The 13,039-nt window shown below is 57.0% G+C and overlaps 1 protein-coding gene across 2 annotated transcripts in view; it reads right to left on the bottom strand.

The window, feature by feature from the left end:
* The window catches only part of BCAS4 (breast carcinoma amplified sequence 4), a 47,211-nt gene that overhangs the window by 14,838 nt on the left and 19,334 nt on the right, over nucleotides 1–13,039 (bottom strand). The window contains exons 3-4 of one of the 2 annotated variants that reach the window (XM_037059896.1): nucleotides 10,140–10,241; nucleotides 6,288–6,419 (exon numbers count right to left, since the gene is read on the bottom strand). In XM_037059896.1, the coding sequence (XP_036915791.1) occupies nucleotides 6,321–6,419; nucleotides 10,140–10,241 (201 nt within the window). In that variant the 3' untranslated portion in view covers nucleotides 6,288–6,320. Of the gene's footprint in view, nucleotides 1–6,287; nucleotides 6,420–10,113; nucleotides 10,242–13,039 lie in introns of those variants that run through there. The other variant, XM_037059897.1, reaches the window with a different exon arrangement.

Here is a 13,039-nt window from a genome sequence, read left to right as displayed (position 1 = left end):
GGAACTAAGTATGTCAATGCCTGGCTGGCTCAGTTAAAGTGTCTGACTTCTGTGCGCCTCAGTTTCCCATCTGCAGAGGGGGGAGGGTGACAGTGAGCACCTATGTAACTGGTGGGCATGAAAACAAACAAAGCTAGGGCAGGGAAAGCGCCAGAAAACCAGGCTGCCTGTGTCACCAGAACCACCGAGTCAAAGATTAGAAATCCCTGTACCTACTCCAGAGAAACTCTCCTGGCGATGAGGGGAGGGGGGGCGGAGCACACAGGTGCAAACACAGCAGCTCCCAGAGGTGCTGTGTCAACAGGGGAATGAACAGGCATTGGGAGGCCAGAGGGATGAGAGTCTGGCAAATCCAGGTGCCTTCCTGGAGGTGGTAACATGCCTTGGCCTTGAACAATGAATAAATTCTACCAGGCAGGGAGCAGGAAGGGTATTCTAGGCAGGAGACCAGCCTATGCAAAGGCCACAGACAGTGTCCACCAGCCCCAGGGAGGGCAGAGCGTGGACTGAGGATGCTGGTGTCACAGTAATACCCGCAATGGCGATAGTATTTGAAAAGGGTCCATTGACAGTGTCCCACCAACCAGGGAGAGGCTGGCAAGCTTCCACGTGGGCCTTGACAGACAGCGCCCCCAAATAAAAATGCTTCCTTGTCAAAAGGAACTTCCTCTCCACACACCCTAAAAAACCCCAACAAGAATGCAACATTTAAAAAGAGAAATCTGGTTCCCAAACCAGCCCACCAGGGAGCCCTCTGTCCCTCCCAGCACAGAGAACATCAAACACCGTTCAAGTGTGAGTGCTGAGCAACTCACTGGGAGCCAGCTGCAGGGCCGGGAGCTGCTGAGAGGGGCTGGGGACCAGCGTCACTCTCGGCCCTCCACTGTCGCCTTAATATTTGCCATCTGCTTATGCTGCATTTTTGCCGCAAGGGATGATGGGTGCAGAAGGAGAAGGAGAGGCCGGTTCGGGGCTGGGAGAAGGTGCCATGGAACCTCAGGGGCCTTCTTTGCGTTGGTGCCTTGCTGGCCTCCACCACCAGATAAAGCCCCGGCCGAGCCTGCCTCTTTCCGGGACTCTCCCCCTGGGGGGACTGGGCAGAGGGAGGGAGAGGCGCCCAGCGGGCTTGAGCCTGCCTCCTTCCCTCCCCTCCCAGTGGGGAGGGAGCTGGGGGGAGGCACTGAGGGGGAGGGGAGGAGACACCAAACCTGGCGCTGAGGACTCCTGCAGGCCGACCAGGGCATGGCAACTCCGCCCACAGCCTCCATTACCTCCGAGCCCTAAGAGGCAGCCCCAAGCCGCAGGGGGAGAGGAAGGCGTGGACACTCCAGCCCAGCTCTCTGCTGCCCGGAAGTGGCCTGGGCCGAAATCTGGGGAGGCCATCCAGGGCCAAGGAAACTATAAGAGTATCCACTGATTCCAATTTATTGCACACCTACTATGTGCTCAACCTGGGCAGGAAACTGAGAGTGGGTGACTTGGGCCAGAAGGCAGCTGGGAAGGGGTGCCGCTCGGGGCCCCAGACCTCTGCTTCTTCAAGAGATGCCAGATGTGCAAATTCTTACATAAAACTTCTTTTAAATGCTGGAAGCGAATTCCAATTAAACGCATACATATTCCAAGCTGCCCCACAAACACATGTTAATGGGGCAGACTGGGCCCAAGGGTCTCCAGTTGGGGGCTGCTCCTGCCTTTGAGAAGATCGCAGAGGGAGGGGAGAGACACACTGAACAAAACCACAGCTGGATCAGAGCCTGGATCTGCTGTCGCTGTGTGACCCTGGGCATGTAACCAGCCCTCTCTGGGCCTCAGGTCGCTTCCTCAGGACCCGGAAAAACCGCATCTCTCTGGGGTCGCTGCGGGAAGCCGACACAGGCACTCACAACAGTAGATGCTCAATAAAACTGTGGGCTGTTGGTCATGCTGCGCAGAGAAAGGAAGGAGCTGTCTCTCCGCCCTCGCCTGGCCCCAGACGGCCCTGAAGGGGGTGGGGGACCCAGGGGGTGCAGACCATCACCCTAAAATCCAGAGCTGGGGAGGGTGCTGAGAGTGACGCACAGGTGCAACAGGCGTCTCCCAGTGTTTAACATTTAGGCAAAACAAAACAGATGCACAACTTCTTCCCCCAAGTGGGAAAATGTGGCTCCACCCCCATTTCTCTAAGGCTGCTGGGGGCCACACCCACCCCTTTAGAGGACGCCTGGGCTCTGCAGTTCACCCCAGTCCCCACCACCCCTGACTGCGTCACACCTGACAGTGTCACACCTGACAGACACACTCATTTTCATTACCAGGTTTCCCTCTTCGGGCATCGGGGGGACCCCGGGCAGGCCCAAGTCCAGGCTGCGAGGGGGCCGGGACCTGGCCCTGAGCGGTTTTGCTCTTACCCAAAGAGCCTTCCTTGGAAAGCACCACATTCTCATCCACCGGAAAATTAATCAAAATGACACCTCTTGTGAACAAGATGTTTTGGCTCAGCGGAAAGCAAACAGTGCTTTACAACAAATTATTGAGGCCGCACCGAGCCCGCGGGGCACCCGCACCCACGGGAAGGCCAGGCACAGTTAGCAGTACGCCTGTGGCGGCCACCTGGCCAGGACTGGGTCTGGGCTCAGAGGACACAGTGACACCTGACGTGGTCTCCCCTGCACTTCTGAGGTTCAGGCCCCCATGACTCTAGCTCCGTCTCAGGCTTTCACTTCTGCAAATGACCTCCAGATGCCCCGGGCCCTCTGCGTGCAGGCGCCTCCTCTGCGTGCAGGGTCTTGGGACCCAGTGCCCCATCCAGGAGACCTGGGGCCCTTGCCTGGAGCCTCTTTCCTCTCTTCCTCTCAGACAAGGGCCAGAGAGCTCAGGGTGCTGCCGGGTGTGTTTCCCGGCTGAGGAACTGAACTCTGAAACCTGCAGGGCCCCCCATGCCCTGCTCCAACCTCGTGCTCCAGTCTCGGCCGGACATCACTGGCCCTGAATGCCAGCGCCCAGGACAGAGAATGAGGCCTGGAAATTTCTGCAGGTGAGTCGAATTTGACCGAGTCACCCCCCCTCCTACGAACCCTTCCATGGCTTCCCATTGCCCTCAGAAGGCTCTTAAATTCCTCTGTGTGGCCCAAGGTCCTGCTCATTCCATCCACCCACCCCAACTTCCCAACTCCTCCGCAAGCACTCGGGGGTCACACTCCAGAGCCTTGTGCTGTGGCCCCCTCAGCTGGGAGCGCCCTCTATTCCAGCCTCAGACTGACCACTCATGATGCTGGTCTCAGCCGACAGGGCCCTTCCTCCAAGGCCACCTCTGAATGCGCCCACCCAGAGCATGCCACGGCCCCCTTTAGAAACGACAACCTTCTGAATTTGCTTAGGATTCAGTCCTCATCTGTATTCACCCACTAGACACAGGCTCTCTGAGGGCAGAGTTCACGGCTCGCTCCCCAGGAAACCTGGGATACAGTGAAGAATGCGGGTTCACGGTTCACGCGCTCAGACCCAGCTGTGTGGCCTCGGGTGACCTCCCTGCACCTCCCTCTCCTCACCTGGAAAATGGGGAGAGCAGCAGGCCCCCTGCAGGGCTGGCTCTGTGTCCCCACGCCATGACCCCTGCTCCCACCAGGCGATGAAGGGGTCTGCCCGGCACCGGTACCTTATTTACGAGCAGAGCTGGCTTCTGGGCCCCGCCAGCGCCCAGAGCCCTCCTTAGGAGACTCCTGGAGTCCTTCTCTTCCCTTTTATTCCCGCCGCTTTGGTGGTGTCACTTAGTGCAAAAAGACCTCCACGCAGCTCCAGGGTCCAGGCTGAGCGCCCTCCCTCCTGGGCCCCACGGGAAATGCCATGGGAAACAGCAGTGAGTACCACCCCACGGGGACAAGACTCCTCGCCAGCATTCCCACGGCCCAGGCAAGGCTCGAGTCTCTGCCCCATGCCAGTCTGCTGCGCAGGACCCTGGGAGAGCAGACGGGGGCGGGAGGGGGGAGCCCAGGGCTGTGAGGAGCAGCTCTCATTATGGCAGGGCGAAGGGTGGGCATGCGCTCCGGGGGGCTGGCAGTGGTCAAGGGAGGGCCGTGCGCACCACAGGCACGCACTGAGGGGGCCTGACACCAGACAGCCTGGGGTCCTGGCCTGGGGGAATCCCGATGGGAGAAAGGGAGGTCATCAGGGGGCATCCTGTGAGGACCCTGCCCCCCTGGCAGTGGTTCTGGTGGTCGGAACCGGGTCCAGAAAGACCTGGCAGAGCCAAGCAGTACAGAGCGCTGGCCTGGGTCCAGGTCTCCAGGTTCCCAGCTCCACCACTTCCGGGTGGGCAAGCCATTCAACCCTTCCCGCCTCAATTTTCCCATCTGTAAACTAGGGACAACGACCAGACCTGCCTCCCAAGGTGGGGTCCCTGTGAGGTCCCTGCAGAGTCAGGGTGCCCAACACATGTCCAACGACCTCTATCCTAGAGGTCACTCGATCTGCACCCTAGAAACCCTTGCACCTACACGTGTATGTGTGTGTGAGTGTGCTGCTCACTGGCACTGCCTGCCCCAGACAAAGCCCTCCCGGGGCCAAGGTCAACAGGCTGGGGGTGCGGAATGACTCACCACCCCCGGGCTGCGACAGGTTTCTTGGAACAAGTCACCACAGGTAGGCTTGGGGGGCCCCACGTCTGGCAGAGATGAGGAGGTGCAGGTCGCAGCACGCCTGGCCACACCCCGGTGGGATCCTGCCGCAGGAGGGAGGGTGCGGGGAACCCCCCACCCACTTCAGAGTCACAGGGGCCTGAGTTCCAAGCCCACCACGGACCACGTCCCTCTTCCTCTCCAGGCCTTGGTCTCCGCCTCTAAATGGGGACACCAGTGCCAACCACACAGGGACAATTGTACAGATGACAGAAAAGGAATGTGAAGTGCAGGGACCAACAGCCCAGCAAGACATGGGCACTCGAGGTCCTGAAGCCATCAACGGACAGAGTACTGTGGGACTGGGCACTCCTGGTCACCCAGGAAGTTACCATAACTCCAGGAGAGGAGGGAAAAGGGAGCAGCTTATGAATTCATTGCCATTGGAAGACCAAAAAAGATGGTGGTTGGCCGGGGAGGGGGAAATCCCCCAGGGCTTCTCGGAAGAGGTGGCATCATCTTGGGTTTTAAAGGATTAATAGGAGTTCCTAGACTATGAGATCTGTGAGGCCACCGTCTAACTGTTACTGGCCTTGGGCAAGTCATTCACCTGGAGGTGGCAGGTGAGCTACCACCTCCACCTGCCACCACCTCGGCAGGTGGAAGACAAGATGGAGCAGTGGGGGCCTGCCAGGGACTAGAGAGAGAATGCCTAATCAGGCGTCCCAAGTCACACGGTTTAGGTAACGCTGCCTGGCCAGACAGAATGAGTCCATGTGGGCCAAATTCTGTCCACGGGCTGCCAGACTGCAACCCCTGAAATTTTCCACACTTCCATCGTCTCATCTGTCAAGTGAGGGCAACGTTAATCAATGCCCAGCGTGCACCGGGATCAGGAAGGACAAGTGAGTGGACACACATGAAGTACCCAATGCGGTACCCGGGACACTGCAAACACTCAACACTCTGGCCTTCAAGGTAACACAGAGTGGAGACGTGGGGGCAGGCAGGAGGGACGGGGGAACCGAGGAGCGGAGGGGGACCCACAGCAGACCTCAAAGAACAGTGAGAGACCCCACCTCGCGCAGGACAGGGTAGCCGGCTGGCTAGACACCTTGTCACACCAGGCTGTGTGGCCTCAGGGAAGTCCCTTCACTTCCCTGAGCTTCAGTCTCCTCGTCTAAAAGCGGGGTGATGATAAAGGCACCTTCTTCCACTGCTGCGTGAATTGGATCCTGTGTAACACAGCACGTGAAGCACTTAGACCCGACACGAGCCGCTATTGCACTGATGAGAGCCAGCCAAGGGCGGGGCTTCTCACTCTCAGCATTGCGTGCATCGAGAGATAGAGAATCCTCTGTGGTGGGGAGCGCTGCCGAGTGTTTAATAGCATCACTGGTTTCTACCCACTAGCGCCCCACCCGTATGGAGCGCCATGCTCAGCAAACAGCAGGCGCTCAATTAATGGTGGATGAATAAGCAAGAGGTCACAGCAACGAAGCTCAAAGCTCAGAGCAAGAAGAGGGACCTCAGGGAGCAACTGAGACACCCAGCCACCTGGGCCGGCCTTCCCCGGGGCCAGCCAGACACGGTTTCCTGTCTGCAGAAATGAGACGTGCCCTCTGACCTTCCACTTCCTGAGCCCCTCTCCTACTCCAAGGTCTGGGAGGAGGAGGGCGGTGGGGAGATACTCACGTTCCTGAAGGAGGGGAGTCCCCTGGAGCCCAGTCACTTCCACCCCAGCAGGGCCTGAGGGAAGGCCCCGTGGTCCCACTCAGCCTGGTCTTCCAGGAAGGAGACATGGTGTCCCACCATCTTGACAAAGGCCTGGGGGGAGACGGGAGAGTGGGGATGCCACACCTGCCTGGTTCATTCCTGACTGCTCTCCCTTGGCCCCGGAGAGGCCGGACCCTCGATCACAGCCACCAGCAGGCTCATGGGGAAGTCAGGCCTGCGTGGCGGGGGAGGCCACTGGTGGGAACGCAGACCAAGAGAGTAACAGCTCCCACTGCTAGCCAAGCGTGGCCAAGCCCTCCATGTGTCCTCCCACGTGCTCCCCACGGGGACCCTGTTTTTAGCCTCTGTTTTACAGGGGAGGGAAACCAAGGCTCAGAGAGGTTGGGCCACCTGCCCAAAGTCACACAGCTGTCTCCAGGCCTCACCTCCCCAGGGCCTTTGCACCAGCTCTCTCCGTGCCGCAGGGCCCTTCCCTCTGTTCTGGATGGGATGCGTGCTGCTCATCTGTCCAGCCCTGGACTGACTGTCCCCCTCCCCAGAAAGGCCCTCCCTGACTATCTGCCGTAACACAGCCCCGAGTCACTGTGGAGCCACTCATGTTCTGAGCCCGCCTCGCCCTCTGAACTTCTTGTCCACTCACAAACCAGCTCCCTCTAGAATGCGAGTCCCACAAGAGCAGGTGCTGCGTCAGTGTTGCTCACAGGCCAAGACCGAGCCTGGTCAGCTGGAAGGGGCTCAGCTGGATGGCAAAGGCACGAAGGCATGCATGTGTGAATGAAGGAATCAATGTGTCCTCAGCAGACAGCCACTGGATGAGCCCAGGATGGTGCTGCTGCCCGCCTGGGGTTCTGGCAGGAGCAGAGCTGAAACACTGAATAAGCCACATGAGGTATGTGTACATGCACATATGTGCACACACATGTGCATGTGCAGTGCGGGGAACAAGGGGCCGCAGGCCAGAAGCTGCCCGACCTGGGCTCTAGCCCTCGAACTCGGAGGCCTCGCCTGGACAGCACATCTGGTTGTGAAACAGAAGAAAATCCCGCAGGCCCTTCCTCCAGCCGATTCCAATTTTACGCTCCTTGCCCTAATACCAGGCTGGCGGGGAGTGAGGCCATGCTGAGGAATGTGGGCTCATGAGGTGGGACCCACCTTCCAAATGCCTGCCAGGGAGAGGCCAAACCTGGGCCACCCCAGCCTGCAGCCAACTAAGGAGGACACACCCACACCCACACCCACACAGTTGGGGGCTGGGGGACAGAAAGAGGGTGACAGCTGATCGGAGCCATCCTGGCAGCTGGTTATGGAGTATGGGTGACCTGTCTGTATTTTTTTCTATACAATGAAAACGTGTAACTTTTATTATCAAGAGGGAGGGAGGAAGGCAGGGAAGGAGGGAAGGAAAGAGAGAGGGAAGAAGAGAGGGAGGGAGGGAGGGAGGGAGGGAGGGAGGGAAGGAGGAAGAGAAGGGAGGGGAGAGAAAGCCCATTGTTTTAAAGTATACTTGTGACTTCCAATGTTTTTGGCAAAGGCCCCAGCTTCACAGCAAGTCCACTCAGTACTGAGGAGCAGTCAGGAGCTCAGACCTTGGTGGTACCAGCTCCACCACTTCCTAGCTGTGTGACCTTGACCGAAGCACTTCACCTCTCTGTGCTGCAGTTGCTTTTCTGATAACAGGACCTTCCTCCTGAGTCTGCCGAGTTCATACTAAGAAAGCGCAATGAGTCCCTGGCTCAGAGCACGGGCTCAATAAACACTAGTTTTTATGATTAAAACTGTTAAAGGGACAAGTTCTAGCCTGAGAGGCCACCTCATGCTTCCCACCTCCCCCCCCCTCAGTGGGTCACACTGATCTGAGAACTGGCTGGCCTTGGGCTCCTGGGAAGCCCCGGGGGGCCCGTGGCCGGCTGGGCAGAATGGCAAGCATGCATCCCGCGTGAATTCCCCCTCTCTCAGCCTGTGGGTGACGACCGCATGACAGCTTGTCCTCACTGAACACCTAGACGTGCCAGGGGCTGGCCTAACAAGGACCCTGTGTGGGACAAACAGCACAGTCCCTATTTACAGAGGAGGAAACTGACCCTAAGAGGAGAGAGCTGAGGCCCAGGCAGTGCCTCTGAGTCACCCTTGGTAATTGTGGTCAGCAGAATCGTGGCCGCCAAAACATGTTCACGGCCTGATTCCCAGACATGGAAACATGTTGCCTTCCATGACAAATGGGACTCTGCAGATGTGACTAGGGCTCCTGCAGGGGGGCGATGATCTGCCTTACCCGGGTGGGTCAGGGTGATCCCAGGGGCCTGCGGAGAGGGAAGTGGGGGTGGGGGGGCCGAGTCGGACAGAGACTGGAGACGCTAGGCTGTGGGTCTGCACACCGAGGGAGGGGCTGTGAGCCAAGACATGCAGGCGACCTCTAGAAGCTGGACATGGCAAAGACATGCATTCGCCCCTGGGGCCTCCAAGGGAAGTCTGCCGACACCCCCACTGTGGCCTGTGAGATACATTTTGGACTCCTGGAGCTGTAAGATAATGAGCTCACATTTTAAGCCACCAGTCTATGGTGGTGGTAATGGGAAACTGCTAAGGTAATGCTTTGTCACCCTATCTCTCCTGCTAGAATATGGCCAGGACTGTGTCTGTCTTTCTCGCTACAAGTGGTGCATAGTAGGCCTACAATAAACATCAGTGAACCAGATGCTAAGGAAAGAATCAGACTTGACAGCTGGGCCGACCCAAGCAAGGCAAGAACCAGGGCTGCAAATCTTTGCTTTTTTTCTCCCCTTTCTCCAGTGTGTGGAATAAAATTCAAATGAATCAGCTATTCCAAGGGCAAAGTTTTAATTATACTCGTGCCTTCTCTGCTGACAAGAATGTTAATTCTCCACTAGCTCCAATGCTGACTGTCATGCTCCTGCCTCTGCAGCTCGGAGGGGCCCAGGTCCCCTCTGTCCAGGTGACTACTACTCGCCTGCACGCTCCTTCCCAGCCTCCCGGTCCTTCTCTGTGCAAGGAGCCAAGAGCCCAAGCTGAGGNTTCCAAGGGCAAAGTTTTAATTATACTCGTGCCTTCTCTGCTGACAAGAATGTTAATTCTCCACTAGCTCCAATGCTGACTGTCATGCTCCTGCCTCTGCAGCTCGGAGGGGCCAGGTCCCCTCTGTCCAGGTGACTACTACTCGCCTGCACGCTCCTTCCCAGCCTCCCGGTCCTTCTCTGTGCAAGGAGCCAAGAGCCCAAGCTGAGGGCCACAGCTCAGTGAAAAGCGTGGGCCCCAGTGAGTAGAAATTGAGCGCTAACTTCACGGAATTAGCTGTGTGACTCGGGGTAAGTGGTCCACCTCTCAGAGCTTATACCCTCCCTCCAGGAGGTGCGACAGGGAGGGTGCCAACTTGCCAGCACAGTGAGGAGGAAATGAGATGCTGTGCAGCTCAGCCCACACAAGTGGCAGACAGGGAGAGAGGCGGCAGGGCATGGTGGGGACTGTGGTAAACTAGAAAGCACATGTCTCATCTGAGGGGCAGCTACTACCAGCTCTACAAGAGAGCCCAGGTGTTGGAAATGTTCCATTTCTCAATTTGGATCTTCACAGCCTGATGTTCAGATTTTTCAAGTACCCACATTTTTTAACTAGGATACTGTCTGTAAATTTGTGTATGTCATGTTTTTTAAACGCCAGGTGAGTGCAGGCCCTACCCCCTGCACTGGGTCTAATGCCTGGCCCTTGACGCCAGGTCGGGATCTTGGAAGACAGGACGGAAGAGCCAGAACAAGTCCTCGGATCTCACCGAGCAGCTCATTTTCCTGGACACACCTCCAACTGGTCCACTTTGGTATAGATGCCACGAACTTCCATCACCTTGGCCGTAAGGAGAGGGATGTCTTCCTCCAAGATCTGTGAAGTGTTGCTCCTGATCTGCAAGGAACAAAACAGCTCCTCAGGCCCCCTGCCCTGTCACTTTTGTCCTTCCGCCAGCCTCCGGGAGCTGATGGCTGAGACGTTAAGTGGCACCCGCCCAGAGTCCCAAGTGGGGACCAACCCCACCACCTCTTGGGACCCAGACCCAGCCAGGGATTATTCACCGAACCGCAGATTAATCGTTTTCCCCCCAAACCACCACCACCCCCAGCCGCAAACAAAATTCCTTAATTTCCTAACCCATCAGATCTCTAAACTGAAGTTGAGGTGAGTTGAGTTTTCACTGCCCTGGAATTAATAATGCTAATGAGTTAATCATTAATTACGTTAATGGAAAATACGACTTGGACCTGGTGCCTTGTGCATGCAGACATGGTGCTGAGTGTTTCCCGTGCACCATGCACCTCATTTAATGTTCAATTTCTTCACTTAGAAGGACCCCGAAAGTGACTGTGAACTTCGCAAAGCCGCCGCCTTCCCTTGCTCACTGAAACTGGACACTTAAGCCTCCGTTGTCCTTAGGAGGCGAGGACCAAGCCCAACCCTTGGGTGTGTGAGACAGAAATTCCACACCCACATCATCACGTCTTCCGCATGTGGACAGGCAGGATGCACCCGGCTCGCAGGTTTACAGAACATTCGAATCCCTGGAGGGAAGCCAGTCAAATGCTGAGTCCCAGGCCCCTCTCCAAGTCTGGTCTTGTTTTTCTGTGTTTTCAGCCAGGCTCCAAGGCTATGCTGGAGGGGGGGGGGTCTGGGGACAGTTGGAGAAACACCAGTGGGCACTCTGGGAGCTGGACTTGGGACTCAGATTAGAGTTTGAATTTAGCTCTACCCAGAGTGAGCTGTGTGACCCTGGGGAAGTCACTGCACCTCTCTGAGTCCTCCTTTGCTTCTCTGCAACGATGATGGCCCCTGCTCCTTGGAATGTGGTGAGGACATTTAGCGGAGTGTTTGGCATGGAGTGGACAGGCAGCGTCTGACATGGTCCTCAAGGGTCCCCACCTCCTGGTGTTCACCTCCTTGTGTGGTCCCCTCCCCTTGTTGGCAGGCTGGACCTAGAGCCTCCCTTCTGACGAAGAGGAGTTGGTGAAAACGCGTCTCACCGCACTGACACTAGCTTACCGAAGACCGTCACTCCGCCTTGCTGGCGGTCTTTGCTGCCGGCGTGCTCATGGACGCTCTCTCTCTCTCCCCTTCTTTCTCGCTTGCCCTCTCAGCTGCTCGCTTCGATGAAGAGGCCCACGTGGCCAGCAGCTGGGGCTCTAGCCGACCGCCAGGGAGGAACTGAATCCAGAACCACTGACTGCGCCTGGACGCAGTCCTGCCCCATGGGAGCCCTGAGTGGACCGTGGCCTCGGCCGACGCCTTGACCCCCAGCCTGGGAGACTCTGACCACAGCACCCAGCGAGGCTGCACCCAGGCTCCTGACCCTCAGACACTGTCAAACCGAAAAGAGCTGCCGAAGTCACTAAGGGTGAGAGAACTTGTTATGCGGCAACAGGTAAGTCACACAAGGGGACAACTCCGGACAAAATTTTAATTTAAAAAATGTTTTTAGAAATCGTACCTGTGTTTCCTCCTCTTTCTGCCTAAGTACAAGAGACGTCTGGGGTTCTCCTGAAACTCTGTCCCTGCCACCATCAGGACACCATCTCTGTGCCCAGGGTTTCTCAGAAGCCAGCCCATGGCCCCTTGGGTCTAGAAGGGCTCCCCTCCCCTGCTCGCAGCACGGCCACCTCCCCAGGCACCTGGCTCCAAGCCCACCGTCCTGCGGTACACTCCCTCCGCAGGCCCTGACCCCATGAGGCCAAAGATCATCCTGAGAGAGTGGCCTCTGGCTCAGGCTGCCTAATCCCAGTCTCTGCCCTGACCCCAAGCCTCAGTTTCCACATCTGTAAAGTGGGGATCACATTGGTCTTCTCTCAGAAGAATGCTTTGGAGATTAAACATCTTCTGCATCTGAATGTGGCTCGAAGATGTACCTGATTGGCATCACAAAGTGTTTTAGTTTTTAACTTTGGTTTAATGTCCAACTTAAAAATTCAAATGAGGCTCCTAGGAGAAATGGCCAATTCTAGGGTTGGGGCAGGGGAAAGTTCAGCATTTGGAGCATTCTGCAGTGCCAGAAAATAAGAAAGCGTTTTTAAAAAAGGAAGGACGGGAGCGTGACCACGGGAGCCGGGAGCCAAGCGGAGGGAGCCCGGGGGCTGGAGCTGGAAGAGCGCGAACGATGAAACAAATAATGTTAACACTGGACGAGACCCCAGAGTGTGAAACGAAGACAAAGCCTCAGGAGCAAAGGATGCCAGGGGAGCATGGGAATGTTTCTGCAGGGAACCCTGACCAAGACTAACGTCCCAGTGATGTCCTGTGGGGCTCACCTGCCCTGAGACAATGTGACGAGAAGGCATCACACCTCTGCGGCATTCTCTCCAGAATCCCACGACCCCCGTGTGACCATAGCAACGACGTGAGACAAACCCAACCTGAGGGCCTTCTACAAAACACCGGGCAAGAACTCCTCCAAACCGCCGAAGTCACGAGAGGCGGGGAGAGCGGGACACCCTCAGAGATGGCCAGCCGGGGACCAAGGAGATGCGACAACCGAGGTGGTGCGGCCTCCGGGGGGCAGGGTGGGGGGCAGCCTGGAACAGGAGCGGGACGTCAGGGTAAACTGGTGAAGCTGAAATCAAGTGTGGAGTTTTATGGGTAGCAACAGACTACTAAATAGTTTTTCTTCTTTTTTTAGGATTTTATTTATTTTTAGAGAGAGAGGAATGGAGAGAGGGAGA

The sequence above is a fragment of the Sturnira hondurensis genome, unplaced genomic scaffold (genome assembly GCF_014824575.4).
Source record: "Sturnira hondurensis isolate 20B ecotype Veracruz unplaced genomic scaffold, ASM1482457v3 Scaffold0011378, whole genome shotgun sequence".
NCBI classification, from domain to species: Eukaryota; Metazoa; Chordata; class Mammalia; order Chiroptera; family Phyllostomidae; genus Sturnira; species Sturnira hondurensis.
Note: the sequence above shows the minus strand (reverse complement) of the source record. Positions and strands in the feature narration are given on the sequence as shown.